Here is a 14845-nt window from a genome sequence, read left to right on the forward strand (position 1 = left end):
AAAATAAAAAAATAAATTTAAAAAAATGGAAAAAAAATCATAAATAAAAAAACATGTTATGAAATCAGGTCACAAAAATACAATATGACTTCTAAAAAAAAAGACCGGGTATTTTTTCCCTCAACCTTTGTTACCAGATCAAGGCTGAAGTACACTAATAATAACGTATATGTACTCTCTCTCTCTCTCTCTCTCTCTCTCTCTCTCTCAACGATCCCTGCAACGCAACGCAGCGACCACCATCAAAAAGTTTCCGGAAAGGGACACACACACACAAAAAAAAAAAAAAAAAAAAACTTCCCATAGGCATATCTTGGTAGGGCTGGAGGGGAGGGTGCGGGGGCGTGCTGAAGGTGGGGGGCAGGGGAGGAGGAGGAGGGAATAGTAGTAGAAAGGTTCCGGGAAGGTATCAACAATTTAGCCGTCCGCCGCAAGTTCGGGGAAGGTTGGCCGTAGAGTTAAGTTGTTACATCGGCGTTGGTGAGTCCAGCGGATATCTGCAGGTTTTCTCGGGAGCGACAACACTCAAAAATCAGGGTGTCTAAAGGGAATTCTAGTTCATTGTTTCTGGTGACGACAAGGTTTAGATTTCCTCCTTTTTTTCCTGGGAAGGTTGGCCGTAGAATTGTTACATCGGCGTTGGTGAGTCCGGCCGGATATCTGCAGGTCTTTTCGAGAACGGCAACATTAAAAAATTTCCTCCTTTTTTTCCTGGGAAGGTTGGCCGTAGAATTGTTACATCGGCGTTGGTGAGTCCGGCCGGATATCTGCAGGTCTTTTCGAGAACGGCAACACTAAAAAATCAGGGTGTCTCAAGGGAATTCTACTCCATTGTTTCTGGTGACAGAGAAACTTAGGGTCGTAGTCATTTCGTCGCCCATGAACACATAGTTGACAAGGCTTTCATAGGAGTTGTGGGCATTTCCAGTCGTAGTTTTATGACCCTGTTGGTAGTTTGACCCTTCTTCTGTACCGTGAGCCTGAAGAAACACTCATTAGAACCCGACTGACCCCCTTTTTGACCTTTAGAAATAGCTCATGTGAGAAGCAAAAGTGTCGTATAATACCGACCTTAGATTTCCGCCTCTTTTTTTCCCAGGAAGGTTGGCCGTAGAATTATTACATCGGTGTTGGTGAGGGCCGGTCCGCTATCTCAGGTTTTTCTCCGGAACGGCAACACTCAAAAATCAGTGTCAAAAGGGAATTTTCCCTCATTGTTACTGATGACGACGAGGCTTAAGATTTCCTCCTCATTTTTTCGTAGGATCGTTATCAAATAGTTCGTTTCTGAGAGGAATTATAGTATATTTTTTTGGGTGACGGCGAGGTTCAGATTTCCGCCTTTTTTTTTCCTAGGAACATTAATTAATAGACCGTTTCTAAAGGATTTGTCGTGTATTGCTTTTTTGGTGACAGATTTCCGCTTATTTTTTTCATAGGAACGTTATTAAATACTTCGTTTCTGAAAGGAATTGAAGCGTTATGTTTTTTGGTGACAAGTTGGTTTAAATTTCCACCTTTTTTCCTAGGAACGTCATTAATAAGTCTGTCTCTAAAAGGAACTGTAGTATATCGTTATTGTTTTTGGACAGAGGGATTTGAATTTCCTTGGAACGTCATTAATAAGTCTGTCTCTAAAAGGAATCGTGGTATATCGTTGTTGTTTTTTGACAGAGGGATTTGAATTTCCTTGGAAGTAGCGGGCTTTTTTTTTATTATTGTTTTCTTTTTTTAAGCCCTTGAACTGTCTCCTCTGCTGTAAAAAAAATAAAATAAATAAATAAAAATAAAATTGCCGTACATTGTTATTAACTGCTTCTTGGTGACAGGTGGATTTGGAGTCCCATTATATTTTCTTAGGAACGTTATCAATGAATCCGCTTCTAAAAGGAACTGTAGTATAATGTTAACCGTTTCTTGGTGACAGGCGAGTCTCGATTTCCGTCTCATTTTCTTAGGAACGTCATTAATAAATCCGCCTCTAAAATAAATTGCAGTATTTTGTTGGTTTTAATGACAAGGCAAATTAGTTTTCCGACTTTTTTTTTCCTGGAAGGTCATTAATAAGTCCGCTTCTAAGAGGAATTGCCGAATATTGTCAACTGTTTCTTGGAGTCAGATGGGTTTGGATTTCCGTCTTATTTTCTCAGGAACGTTATCAATAAGTCCGTTTCTAATAGGAATTCTAATTCAGTATTTATTGCTTCAGGTGACAGGAAGGTTAAGAATTCCTTCAACCGTTTCTTTCCTAGGAGCAACATTATAGTTTCTTGTACCCTGAGCGAATCTATTTCCCAGGTGGTTAAGGAATTTGTGTACCTGCCTCTCTTTACCGGGAACGAAAGTATTGTAAATTTCTATGAGGGATTGCGGGTCATTTTTCTGATAACCGAGAGGCCAAGGGAGGAGACTTTTTTTTTCTCTCTCCTGGAACGATAACATTATAAAGCGGGTTGTTAGATGGAATTCCAGTACATTTTCCCGGTGACGGCGAGGTTCGAGTTTCTACTTTTCTTCCAGGTAATAATAAAACTGTATAGCGTTCCAACAAAGGACTTAATGATACTAACTCTTTATGCAGCATCAAACAGACTCATTACGTTGGTGGCAGCGAGATCCGGTTAGCTGCACTTAATCCACATCAACATAAACGTTATATTGTGTGCTGCAAAGAAATTCAGTACTTTTTTCTGAGGTAGTATGGTTTGTTATGTACTAATGACAGTGAAATCCGGTTATTATCCTACATTTTCTCTCTCAGGAAGTCATAAAACTACATAAGTGGTGTGTCTCGTTAGAAATGCTACTCTTTAGTCCTATCAGCAGTTATTACCTGTATGAGAATCACCTGTAAGTATATAATGGTGAAAGGTTGGTAATCCTGTGCCCTTACCCTACAATAGATACCCATATTTGCCTGTTCATCATTTCCTAGGGATTGTCGTCGGAGTTATATAGTTGAGCACTCTACATGATTACCAACAAAACCTTCAGTAACCTTAATTAAGCAACGAATACGATACAGATTAATGGATATAAGGAAAAAAAAAATGACTGAACTCGCAATAAAAGTGACTTACCTTTCATGTGAAGACTGGTGTTATTGTTGACGAGGGGTTGGGGGGGGAGGGGGAGGGGGTGATGGCCTCAGGATTCAGTGAGGGTTCAGTCCTCCGCATCTTGTCCTGCCCAATGCCTATACTGCCCCATGTGACCCCCGACCCGGCCAGTGCCCCGTCTGATGCCCTCGTCCACACCTCTTAACTCTAGCTGCCGGGAAAAAGCTATTCATTAACCTATAACGGAAACACAGTCAACAACGTTAATCTAGGCACAACAGAGACGGAGCGGAGGCCAAGGAGAGGGAGGATGGGGGGTGAGGGAGAGGGTGAAGGGAGGGAAGAGAAGTAGCGGGAAGAGAATATAGTCGGTAGAAGATTATTATATTATCTTTCAAAAAATCTTAGTTTTCTTTTCGTAACGCTGTACCCTTGACCAAGCTTGTCCTGTGGGTTTACTGCACTCCTTCATCAAAAACTATTACAGTAAATGAACATGGAAGGCTTATTTTTTATCCCAATCTTCATAGTTTCCCTTGGTTACGTTGCTCCTCCTAGCAATGCTCCTGCTGTAGGTTTGTAGCACTAACTTATCAACATATAGAAAAGAAAGCTCAGAAATGTATACTTATTCTCTCCAAATCATTCTAGTAGTTACTCTTACTCTGCCCCTCGTAATACTATCATATACTCATAAATCAAAGCCATGTGCGATATCTATTCTCGGGATAGGGCTTGACAAACTAAAATAGTTTACCATATCCAACGTCAAAGAAAATATATCTCTTAAAGGGATAACAAAATTAACTTATTCAGGCTAGACTCGACTACTCGGTTTGTCTTATCCCTACACAACTCATATACAAAACTCTCTAGTTAAACACTGCCAAATCAAGATGACAAGTTGGTAATTGTGGAGATTGACTCCGCACCTCCAAAATATGATATTACGCCTCCATATTATAGGTGAAACAACTTTACACCCTATCGATTCTAACGGACAAAATTAATGGCAATTTCATTTTACTATCCAACAACTTCCCACATAATAACTATCTATCAAAGGTTTTACCTTCCCACAACTTTCCACGATGTTCGGTAGCCTAATCAAGTATCTCAATCAATTTTATCCCTGAGCAGCTTTCTACATAGTTTCATAGCCTCGTATAGTACCAAAAAGTTTTGAAAAAATGTATGTACATGTTGTTGTTTGATAAATTTATTAGGCAATAGCCTCAGACATTATGTACAAGATCAGCTGAATACAATTGTGATCAAGGGCGGATTTTAACTAAACCAATGGACACACACACACACACACACACCTATGAAAACCCCCCAAATCGAGGGTGGCGCACCAGGATTACATCAAGAGAGTCGTGGTTCAGGAGGTGGCGGCAGACAGCATCCAGCGGCTGTCCCTGGGGTAGCAATCCACGAACAGTGGGGCAGGCCAGGCAGTAGTGTTCGATGGTGTTTGACAGCGGTGAGCGGCACAGGCGACATTCGGTGAACACAGGCTCCCCCTCCACTCCGGCGACCTGCCACGGTGGACGGTAGCCTAACCGCAGACGTGCGGAAACAACATTGTGTCTCCGAACCATGAGGCCCCGGCGACGGTACGAGTACTTGTGGCGGCAGACGGCCTCATAGTGGTTGATGGTGATGCTGTGAGGCTTCTCTGTATCCCTACGACGCCGTGCAGGAAGAAAGGCGGCGGAGCGGACTCTGGAGAGGTTGCAGGGCAGGGAGAGAGGACGGGCATCACCACGTGGAGGTAGGCAGCAGGCTTCCTTGGCAAGGCGGTCAGCTGTGGCATTATGGCATAAACCCACATGAGATGGAACCCATAAAAATTTGACGTGCAACTTACGAGCATTCATTAAAGATAAAAAGGACAGGATCTGTTGAACGACTTGAGGGTGGGTGGGATGGACAGCAGACAGGGACTGAAGGGCAGGCTTTGAATCACAAATAATAGCAGCATTTACTCCCCTTTGACAAACGAGACTGACAGCATCTAGTATGGCATACAGCTCACATAATGTGGAGCTGGAGTGGTCATGGAGGCGACGGCCAACCCAACCCCCAGGAGGCGGCTCCAAGTCAGGTGAGAAAACCGCACAACCAGCTGCACCGTCCGATTGCAGTGACCCGTCAGTGTAGAGACGGCGTGGAGCTGCGATGGAGGACGTCACTGTCGCTACGTGTTCCAGGGCCAACTGCAGCTGTAGGGGAGGCGGGTCCGACTTGGATGTAGGAGTTAAGCTGACCTCTGGCGTTGGCAACATCCACGGGGGCGGGCCAGGGGGCACGTCAGCAGCACGGACATCCAAATCAAGACTGCGAATCAAGGAAGAGACAGCTCGAATAAGGGTACGACCTGCGGGCAAGATAGGAGGAACAGGTCGAGCGGGTCCAAGCGACATCCTGATCAGCTGCGAGTAGTGGGGCGAGAGATGTGGGAGATGGAGGCACTTAACAGTGAGGCGAGTAACATTGGAATAAATTCTCTCGACCAAGGGTGGAAGACTTAACTCGCATTGCATGTTTACAATCCTTGTAGACATGGGACACCCAAGAATAACTCTCAGCGCTCTGTTCTGAAATTTCTCCAAGGGCTCTAAAGTCGTTCGGGGAAGTTGTACCAAGGCAGGGGAGAGGTAATCAACGACAGAGCGAATAAAAGTAATATATATGGTCCTGGCCACAGGAATGGAGATGCCCGAAGAGTTGTTTGTGAGCCACTGGAGTGGTTGAAGCCGTCTCTGAAGGCGATCCAGCAAGTCACGAATGAGAGGATGGGTTTGACGCCCGGCGGGACGACTGGCGAGATCTTGACAGGTGCGCCGAGGTAGCAGTACTGGGAGCACAAGGGAATGGCAGTCCCACCGACGGAGAAGTCTGGCAGAGTGGCAGGAGGGCGGCAGGAGAATATTCTACTCTTATCAGGAGAGACAATAATACCACAGTTAGAGGACGACACGGAGAAGGAGGCAAGAAAAAGTTGAAGGTCCCTTGGTGAGGTAGAATGAACACATATGTCGTCAGCGTAACATGAAATCGTAATGCCAGGAATGTCAGGTAGAGAAGTGAGTAGCCGATGCATTAAAATATTAAACAAAAACGGACTTAGAACACCCCCTTGAGGCGTACCAAGGAGAAAACTTCTCGAATGACTGTATGCACCACTGAAGAACACTCGGGAGGTCCTGTTACTGAGGTAGCCCCTGATCCACCGTAAGAGATTACCCTTAATACCAAAGTCAACGAGCTGGTCCAAAATGATGTCCCTGTTAGCGACATCAAAGGCACTCTTCAGGTCAACGAAAGCCACCACGCTGTCCCGGGAGAGACGAGAGTACAGGTCGACGAGACAGTGGTGTGTGCTGCGCTGAGGAAGGAAGCCAAACAGTCGGGGCGAAAGGCGGTCCTGGAGGCGGAAATGTATGTACAGGTGCAAAAAATTCAGTAAATTATGGTTAACTCATTGGTCTTACTCAATTTAGATCTGGTATATGTCCCAGCAAATAAAAGGCGTTTTCACTTTCTCGTTTGTATCCTTTATGCACCTGCGGGCCTAAATACGGTTACGTGTGTGTGTGTGTGTGTGTGTGTGTGTGTGTGTGTGTGTAACTAGCCTCGAGGAACGGTTATGAGGTAGCCATCGCCATATTTCCAAGTGTCTCATTAGTCACTTTAACGGACAAATAATGCTTCCACGAACGCCCCCCATGACGCCTTGCCGACCCTCCCCTCCCGGTGCGGTGTGTTGCCCAGGTGACGAAAACACCAATTAAGGGACGAAAGTGATAACAAAAACACAAATAATAACGTAAAGTCTTTAGATAAGTGAATATAGCATATCACGCGAACGCAAATTATGCCGAGAACGGAAATTAGAGCTGAAGATATTTTAGAAACGTAAATTATAACGAGGACAGAAATTAGATAGTTGATTAAAGTACTCAGCCCCCTAACCGCCCCTCCCCCCACCCACACACGACCTTGCCCCCCCCCCCCCCCCTTGGTAGCGTCGTTGCTCTTACCTGCTGTTGCTCGGAATCCTCGCTGCAGGTTCCTCATCATCCAGCCTGCCAGTTCCAGTATTGCCCACCGTGTGTACAAACAATACTTCCACCGTAGTTCGTGTCGGCCTTGCCCCGCAGCGAATGGGCGTTGACTGACGTGAAGTGACGCTCAAGGCGCTTCAAATCGGCAGTGTTCTCAAACCCTCCAGGCTGGCCAACTTACACGCCTGTTATTTTTCTTCTTTCTCTATTGACCACATTCGCAAGTTTTCTTACCGAATTTCAGTAAGACATTACTGAACGTCCTTTCTTTGTATGCTGGCCATTACATGAAACTGTACTGCAAGGGCGATAATTACCAATAACAACAGCCTGCTTCATCAACGCAGCTGGCACAACTGTGCTGAATTCCTGACAGAGACAATTCTTTTACCTTTTGAAAATTTCCTTTTCCTATCCCCCCCCTCCCCCTACGCACGGGATTCGAAGCCGGGTCGCGCATAGCCCCGATATCTTGTTACTCAGCCACGGAGTTGCTCAGGACCCCGCCGGAGGGTAAGGTGTTGGCAGCAGTCAAGACACAAGGAAAGAAAACTAATGCACGGGCAACTTGCTCCTGCTGTGGACACGTGTAACGCGTGAGTTATATTAATTATCATCAGAAGAGGGCACGTTTCCGTTAATCCGCTAACCGCTAATTAGCGAAGTTAACTTTTACGTTAGCTGATTAGCGTTTTCGCTAACTTTGACTTTGGAAACAGTTAAGGGACCAATTAGCTTTCGCTAAATGTAGTTCCTTCTCCGCTAACTTTAAGTCCACTAAAAATTTCATATAGGTTTGTTCTTGTCCGTTGTGGGCAGACAGAGCACCAGTTGAGCCATATGGCGCAATAATTCCAGGGCTTCCACTTTTGCGTAAATTTTGGTATTTTAGGGATATCTTCCATTTCCAATTCTTTGAAGTCGGGATTTAATAACAAGAATTCGATATTTTCCACCTGACAAAAAGATCTGTCTAAGCTTCAACATATTGAAATTTCAGATCATTGGGTGTGATTTTAAGGGCTTTAGAGCCAAAATACTAAACCGAAGCCAAGCCATATACAAAAGTTAGCGGTTAGCGATAGCTTCCACTAATTTCTTTATCAGTTTAGCGGTTCAGCGTAAGCGAAGCTAACTTTTTAGTTAGTGGATTACCAGTTAGCGAAGCTAACTTTTCGGTTAGCGGTAGCCACCACTGATTATTATCATAATTACTATTAGCCAATGACACATTAACAAAAACGTATGATTTTATTAATATGCTTCTAATATGTAGAAGATATGGGAAGAGGGAGGGAAGAGATATATGGGGAGTGGAAAGCAGCCGACGAGTAGGGCTGATTCACACTATACGTAAAGTGACCGGTGTCGTGTTTTTCTGCGTCCTCCTATTTCTGGCTGTTCGTTTTAATTACAAACCAAAAGGCGGATTGCTATTAACACGAATCCGTGTACGCAGCTGATCGGGTAAGACAATTTTGTCTTTTGAAAATAGCAAGATGCTATTTCCCGTAAATTTACTGATGAGTCACAGCATGAATGGTCACACACACACACACACACACACACACACACACACACACACACATTCGTGTGTGTGAGTGTGTGCAGTTCATGCACCACCTCTCTCTCTCTCTCTCTCTCTCTCTCTCTCTCTCTCTCTCTCTCTCTCTCTCTCTCTCTCTCTCTCTCTCTCTCTCTCTTCGCTGAGTTTGGCAAAGGGACTTCATTGCCATCAGAGAGCACAGTGTCAATCCCTGACACAGGCGTTACCGCGGAGTGTGATGGAAAATCAAAAATATCTACCTTGGAGGCAATATTTGACAACGCAGGCAGCAAGGACTGTGATGGGGAATCCTTGGAGGTCACGGACGTCGAGAGCTTGATATGCGAGCTTCGTAACTGCATAGAAAAGTACGCAAACACGGAAACTCCGTCCGTGCTGGGCTCCTTTAAAAAACAAGTACGAGCAGTCCGCTCATCAAATACCCATAATAGTTTATTTCGGGGCATGGGGATGGCTTACAAAGGAGCAGGCAGGGGCACAATCCCATGTCATCCAACTTCGGTGTCACACCGCAAAATGGGAATGCCCAGAGGTGCATCTAGTCTACCATATCGAGGGGGCGAAAACGGGTTGGATGTACTCCAGATGGCGCCCCAAAACGAAAAAGAAGTCGGCAGCGAATGTTCTGCTCAATCAGGCAAACTCCAAAAACCACTAACGCATGACCCCATAATAATGTAATGTATTTTTCTAGTAAAACCAAAAATGTTTTTGAAAATGTCTTATTCTCTCTCTCTCTCTCTCTCTCTCTCTCTCTCTCTCTCTCTCTCTCTCTCTCTCTCTCTCTCTCTCTCTCTCTCTCTCTCTCTCTCTCTCTATATATATATATATATATATTTATATATATATATATATATATATATATATATATATATATTATCATCATATATATTATGATCATCCTACTAATAATTATAATAATGATAAATATTATTAATATTACACACAAAAAAAAAACGAGGTGTGTGTGTGTGTGTGTGTGTGTGTGTGTGTGTGTGTGTGTGTGTGTGTGTGTGTGTGTGTGTGTTTGTTTGTGTGTGTGTTTGTGTTTGTGTGTGCAATAATAATTATATTTAACTTTATTATAATTTTTAGTATTTATAAAATATATATATATATATATATATATATATATATATATATATATATATATATATATATATATATATATATATATACATATATAAACCTATGATTTTAATTCCATGAAGGCAAGTGGACATGATAAAGTGTTTTAGTATTGCTTTTGATAATCTTATTAAGCTGGCGTCACACTGGACCCAAATCTGGCGAGCACGAGCTCTTGCTGGCAGCTTTTGCTCGCGAGCAAGTCACTGTTGTCGTCACACTGACGAGGGGCGAGCGGCGAGCAACATTGTAAACAAAGCCTCAACCATGGCGCCTACTACACCTACGCTTCGCATTACGGCTAAGTGTGCAGCTGTGACGGCATTACTTGCCGTTATTCAACGAGCTCAGAAGAAGAACAGACGCTACAGCGTAGACTTACAGAAATCTGGATGGCTGTGGTCCCATAACTCGGGATGGGCCCTGACTCTTGCTATCAAAGAGTGTACAATGAAGGAGAACAAGTGAACTTTTGAACGAGGAGAGGTGGCCATGGCGAGTGTTTATATCAGCTGGCCTGGGCGGTCTTGGTCTTGGTCTTGGAAATCAAAATAAAATCCAACACTACTTTTCTCAACATTATAAAATATTACAAACACCGTCAAATATAAAAGGAGTATGTGAATAAGTTTTCTAATTTCATGGGTATACGAATTCAATACACTAGGTAATATATATTATTCACATATCGGTGCACCAAAGAGCTCATTTGACTGCCTGCTTGCGGCTCGCCGAGCTGCTCTCCGTCCAAGCGGCGAGCTAAACGCAGGAGCAAAAGCTCGGGAGCAAGCCATCCCTCCAGCAAAAGCTGCCAGCAAAAGCTCGTGCTCGCCAGATTTGGTCCAGTGTGACGCCACCTTTAGTTGTATACTCCTTATATAATTCCATCGGAAAATTATGTGCCTCCGTTGCGTAGTGTTCCGCACGCCTGTGAGTCTGCGGCAAAACCTTAGTAACCCCTTCCTGACGGCGGCAGATCACCCTCAGACCAGTCCCTCACTCGTCGGCTGCTGAGTTATCAATCTTTCGGCTCCCTATAATATAATTATGTTCTCTTCCCTCCCTCTTTCCATATCTTCTACATATTGGAAGCATATTAATAAAATCATACATTGTTAATTAATGTGTCATCGGCTAACAGTACTAATTATGATGATTAATATAACTCACGTGTTACACGAGTCCACAGCAGGAGCAAGTTACCCGTGAATTAGTTTTCTGTCCTTGTGTCTTGACAGCCGCCAACACCTTGCCCTCTGGCGGGGTCCTGAGAAACCCCGGGGCTGAGTAAAAAGATATCGGGTATATCAGGGCTACTCAACCATTATGAGCAAAGGTCCAGTTAGACAAGTACAAATGTATGCAGAGATCCGATTAAATATTGTAGCTGGGCCCCAGCTCCAGGAGTAGCAAAATATAATTTTACATTATGAAAGTCCTAGCGATGGATTCTTGCAAGTGTATTTCCTTGACTGATTGTAGGGCCTACAGTCAGGCAAGGAAATATACTTGCAAGAATCTATCACTACCAGGACCATGTAAATCAGTTATATTTTTCTACTGCTGGAACTTGGGGTCCAGTTACAACACTCATAAGGTCCGGATTCGGACCGCGGGCCGCCAGTTGAGTAGCCCTGGTGTATATTATGCGCGTCCCGGCTTCCAGTTCCGTGCGTGGGGGGAGGGGGGGGGGGAGATAGGGAAAGGAAATTTTCAAGAGGTAAAAGGTCTCAGTGGCGGGAATTCAGCACAGTGGTGCCAGCATGATGAAGCAGGCTGTTGTTATATATAATTATCACTCTTGCAGAAGACTTACATGCTATACCAACATACAAAATAAGACGTTCAGTAATGTTATGAAATTTGGTAGGAAAACTTGCTACATCAATTAGATCTAATGTGGTCAAAAGAGAAAAAAAAATAACAGGCGTGTAAGCTGGCCTGGAGGGTCTGTCTGAGAACACTGCCGAATGAAGCGCCTTTTGAGTGTTTGAGGCTTTGAGCGTCAGTCGTCGTCCATTCGCTGCGGGGGAATGCTGACACGAACTACGGTGGAAGTGTTGTTCGTACACACAGTGGGTGATACTGGAACTGGCAGTGCAGGCTGAATGATGAGGAACCTGCAGCGAGGATTCCGGAGGCGGCAGCAACAGCAGGTGAGAGCAACGACGTTACCAAGGGTGTGTGCGGGTGACGGTTAGGGGGTGAGTACTTTAATCAACTATCTAATTTCTGTCCTCGTTGTAATTTGCGTTCATACAATACCTTAAACTCTAATTTTTGTCCTGCTACGATACCTTCAACACTAATTTATCTCCTCGTTATAATTTGCGTTCGCGCGATAGGCTATATTCACCTACTTGATGTCTGCTTTCGTAACTATTTGTGTTCTTGTTATCGCTTTCGTCCCCTTAATTGATGTTTTCTTTACCTGGGCCACACCTGTGATCAATATTTGTCCGTTGGAGTGACTTACGAAGACACTGATGAAAATGATTTTAAGAAGAGGGCCTCCACACACACACACACACACACACTCTTATCCATGTTTACGCCCACAGGAAAATAAAATACGCAGACGATAAAGTGATGGCTCCTTTTATTTGCTGAGACGTACCAGATTTTAATTAAATAATGTTTATTGGTCAACCAACTTAATTTACTAAGGTTTTTACACCCTGTACATACATTTTCTTTTAACTTTTCTATACTAAATTAGGTTTTGGGACATTATGCAGAAAGATGTTCATGATAAAATTGACAGATATTTGATTAGGCTATCGAACATTGTGGAAAATTGTGGGAGATAAAACTTATGATCGAGACTGATAATTAGGCTATGGACAGTAAGGGTTAGGTAAAAACTTGACTCGGTACACTATATTAGGCTATGGACTTGTAGAAAGCTGTGGGAAGGTGAAACTTTTGATTAGGCTAGGGATCATTGCGTGGAAGGTTGTTGGAAGGTATTTTCAAACAAGTGATTAGTTTCTTTCGACTGGTTGTATCATTGAATTTACTATACACTGGTAATTGTCCACGCAGCTCAACATTTATCTTGTTTGTCGAAGTTACTACACAACTTGATTTTTTTACTAGTTTAAATGTTCTTTATCTTCCACGTGTACGATAAAGTTTTCAATCTTGGTATATCTGAAGTCACCGTTTTCAAGACTCACATTGAAAGACATATCTACTTATCTTTTGTTATTGTTGTTGTTCTTGTTGCTGTCGTTCATAGTAGGCTTCGATTTTTATATACGAATTGCTGTTTAGTTTAGTTGGTATGAACAGAGAGACGTAAAGTTAAGTTTTAAGGGTGAAATAGTATTGTCGCCAGGTGTTGGAGGAAATTAAAAAAATGCAGTTTAACCACATTGGTGACACACACACACACACACACACACACACTTTCATGCTCTGCTAAGTGACACTGCTAACGTTCTGAAATATGTAAATATATAATAAGGCTGTGTTTATTACCGCCGCACAAAGGTCATGGTACAGAATATACAAATGTCCTCTAACAAACATCGTCCTAAGCAAAATATCTCGGAGGTCTTAAAAACATGTGAAGCAACAGTATCACTTAAAATTACTTTCCTGCGTCCGGAAGTAGCACAAGGTAGTTACGTAGTTTTTATAGTGTCTCCTAGATTGTTCATTATTACCAATACAAACATCTGCTGTACACGACAATGACTAGGAATGTTTTTCATTGCGACACTCACTATAATAGTTATGAATGTTTCACTGTGAAGCCTGAATGTGCTTTGTATGATACATTAATGTAATTGATAATGTATCCCCAAACTGTCTTCTTGTATTGTAAGTGTATGATTAGATGCTTTAGCATGTGTTCTAGCCATTGTACAGCAGATGTTTGTATTGGTAATAATGAACATTCTAGGAGTCATTATAAAAACTACGTAACTACCTTGTGCTACTTCCGGACGCAGGAAAGTAATTTTAAGTGATACTGTTGCTTCACATGTTTTTAGGACCTCCGAGATATTTTGCTTAGGACGATGTTTATTAGAGGACATTTGTATATTATGTACCATGACAAACAGCAGTGACGACAAACAGTAGTAGATTTTACCAGCCCCGAGTAAGCGAATTTTGTTACCCATTTACGACATACATTTTCTTTGAGATTCATTATGGTAAACTAGTTTAGTTTGTTACGTTATTCCGGGTACGTTCTAGCTTTACAAACGTTTACCCAAATCCTAAAGCCTTGTCATCACCAGTTTCTAAAATGTCATAACATCAGCAGCCTAAGGGCAAAAACAAACAAACATACAAACAAACGAAAAAATGCTAAAAGCTGATTTTTCCTCCATTGCTCTCAAAGAACTTCGGCGCCACATGCCCGTACTTGATTACATGCCATGATTGCATGCCCCCCCCTCAAAAAAAAACCTTTGTTATCAAAATCCATTATGCAAAAGTTAACCAACGTATTCATTCTTTCATCCCATTTGCTGGTGAACTCTGGAACAGCCTTCTTTCGTCTGTACGTGTTTCCTCCTGCCTACGACTTCAACTTTTTCGAGAGGGGAGTGTCAAGATCTTATCATTTCTGATTAGGTCAGGAAGAACGTGGTGTCCTTCATTGCCTCAAAAACTCAATTTTTCCACCTATCAACTCGACACATCTTCCAAGCACCTATTCTCTATTCTTCGACAACACATAGCTGTCACCTTCTTTAATTAACATTCTCGGTCTGTCCTCAACTCAGAATCTTAGCTGGAAACTTCATATCTCCTTTCTCGCTAAATCAGCTTCAGGTTGGACGTTCTGTACCGTCTCCACCAGTTCTTTTCCCCCTCAGATCCTGCCCATATACAAGGGCCTTGCCCGCCCTCGTATAAAGTATGCATCTCATGTGTGGGGGGCTCCATACACAGCTCTGCAATCAACTTCCCTCCTCTTACTATTGATCTTTTACCTCTTAAATTCCGCCGCAATGTTGCAGCTCTTTCTATCTTCTAGCGATACTTTCATGCTGACT

The 14845-nt window shown here is 43.0% G+C and overlaps 1 protein-coding gene across 1 annotated transcript; it reads right to left on the bottom strand.

Moving 5' to 3' along the window:
* Positions 1–4328: 4328 nt before the first annotated feature.
* On the bottom strand, positions 4329–5865 carry LOC126996318 (uncharacterized). Its single transcript, XM_050856693.1, has 2 exons — positions 5101–5865; positions 4329–4869 (listed from the first exon to the last, which is right to left on the bottom strand). The coding sequence occupies exons 1-2, from the start codon at positions 5627–5629 to the stop codon at positions 4385–4387; spliced, it is 1014 nt and encodes a 337-aa protein (XP_050712650.1). The 5' UTR covers positions 5630–5865; the 3' UTR covers positions 4329–4384.
* Positions 5866–14845: the final 8980 nt, after the last annotated feature.

The sequence above is a fragment of the Eriocheir sinensis genome, chromosome 9, assembly GCF_024679095.1.
Source record: "Eriocheir sinensis breed Jianghai 21 chromosome 9, ASM2467909v1, whole genome shotgun sequence".
In the NCBI taxonomy this organism is placed as follows: domain Eukaryota; kingdom Metazoa; phylum Arthropoda; class Malacostraca; order Decapoda; family Varunidae; genus Eriocheir; species Eriocheir sinensis.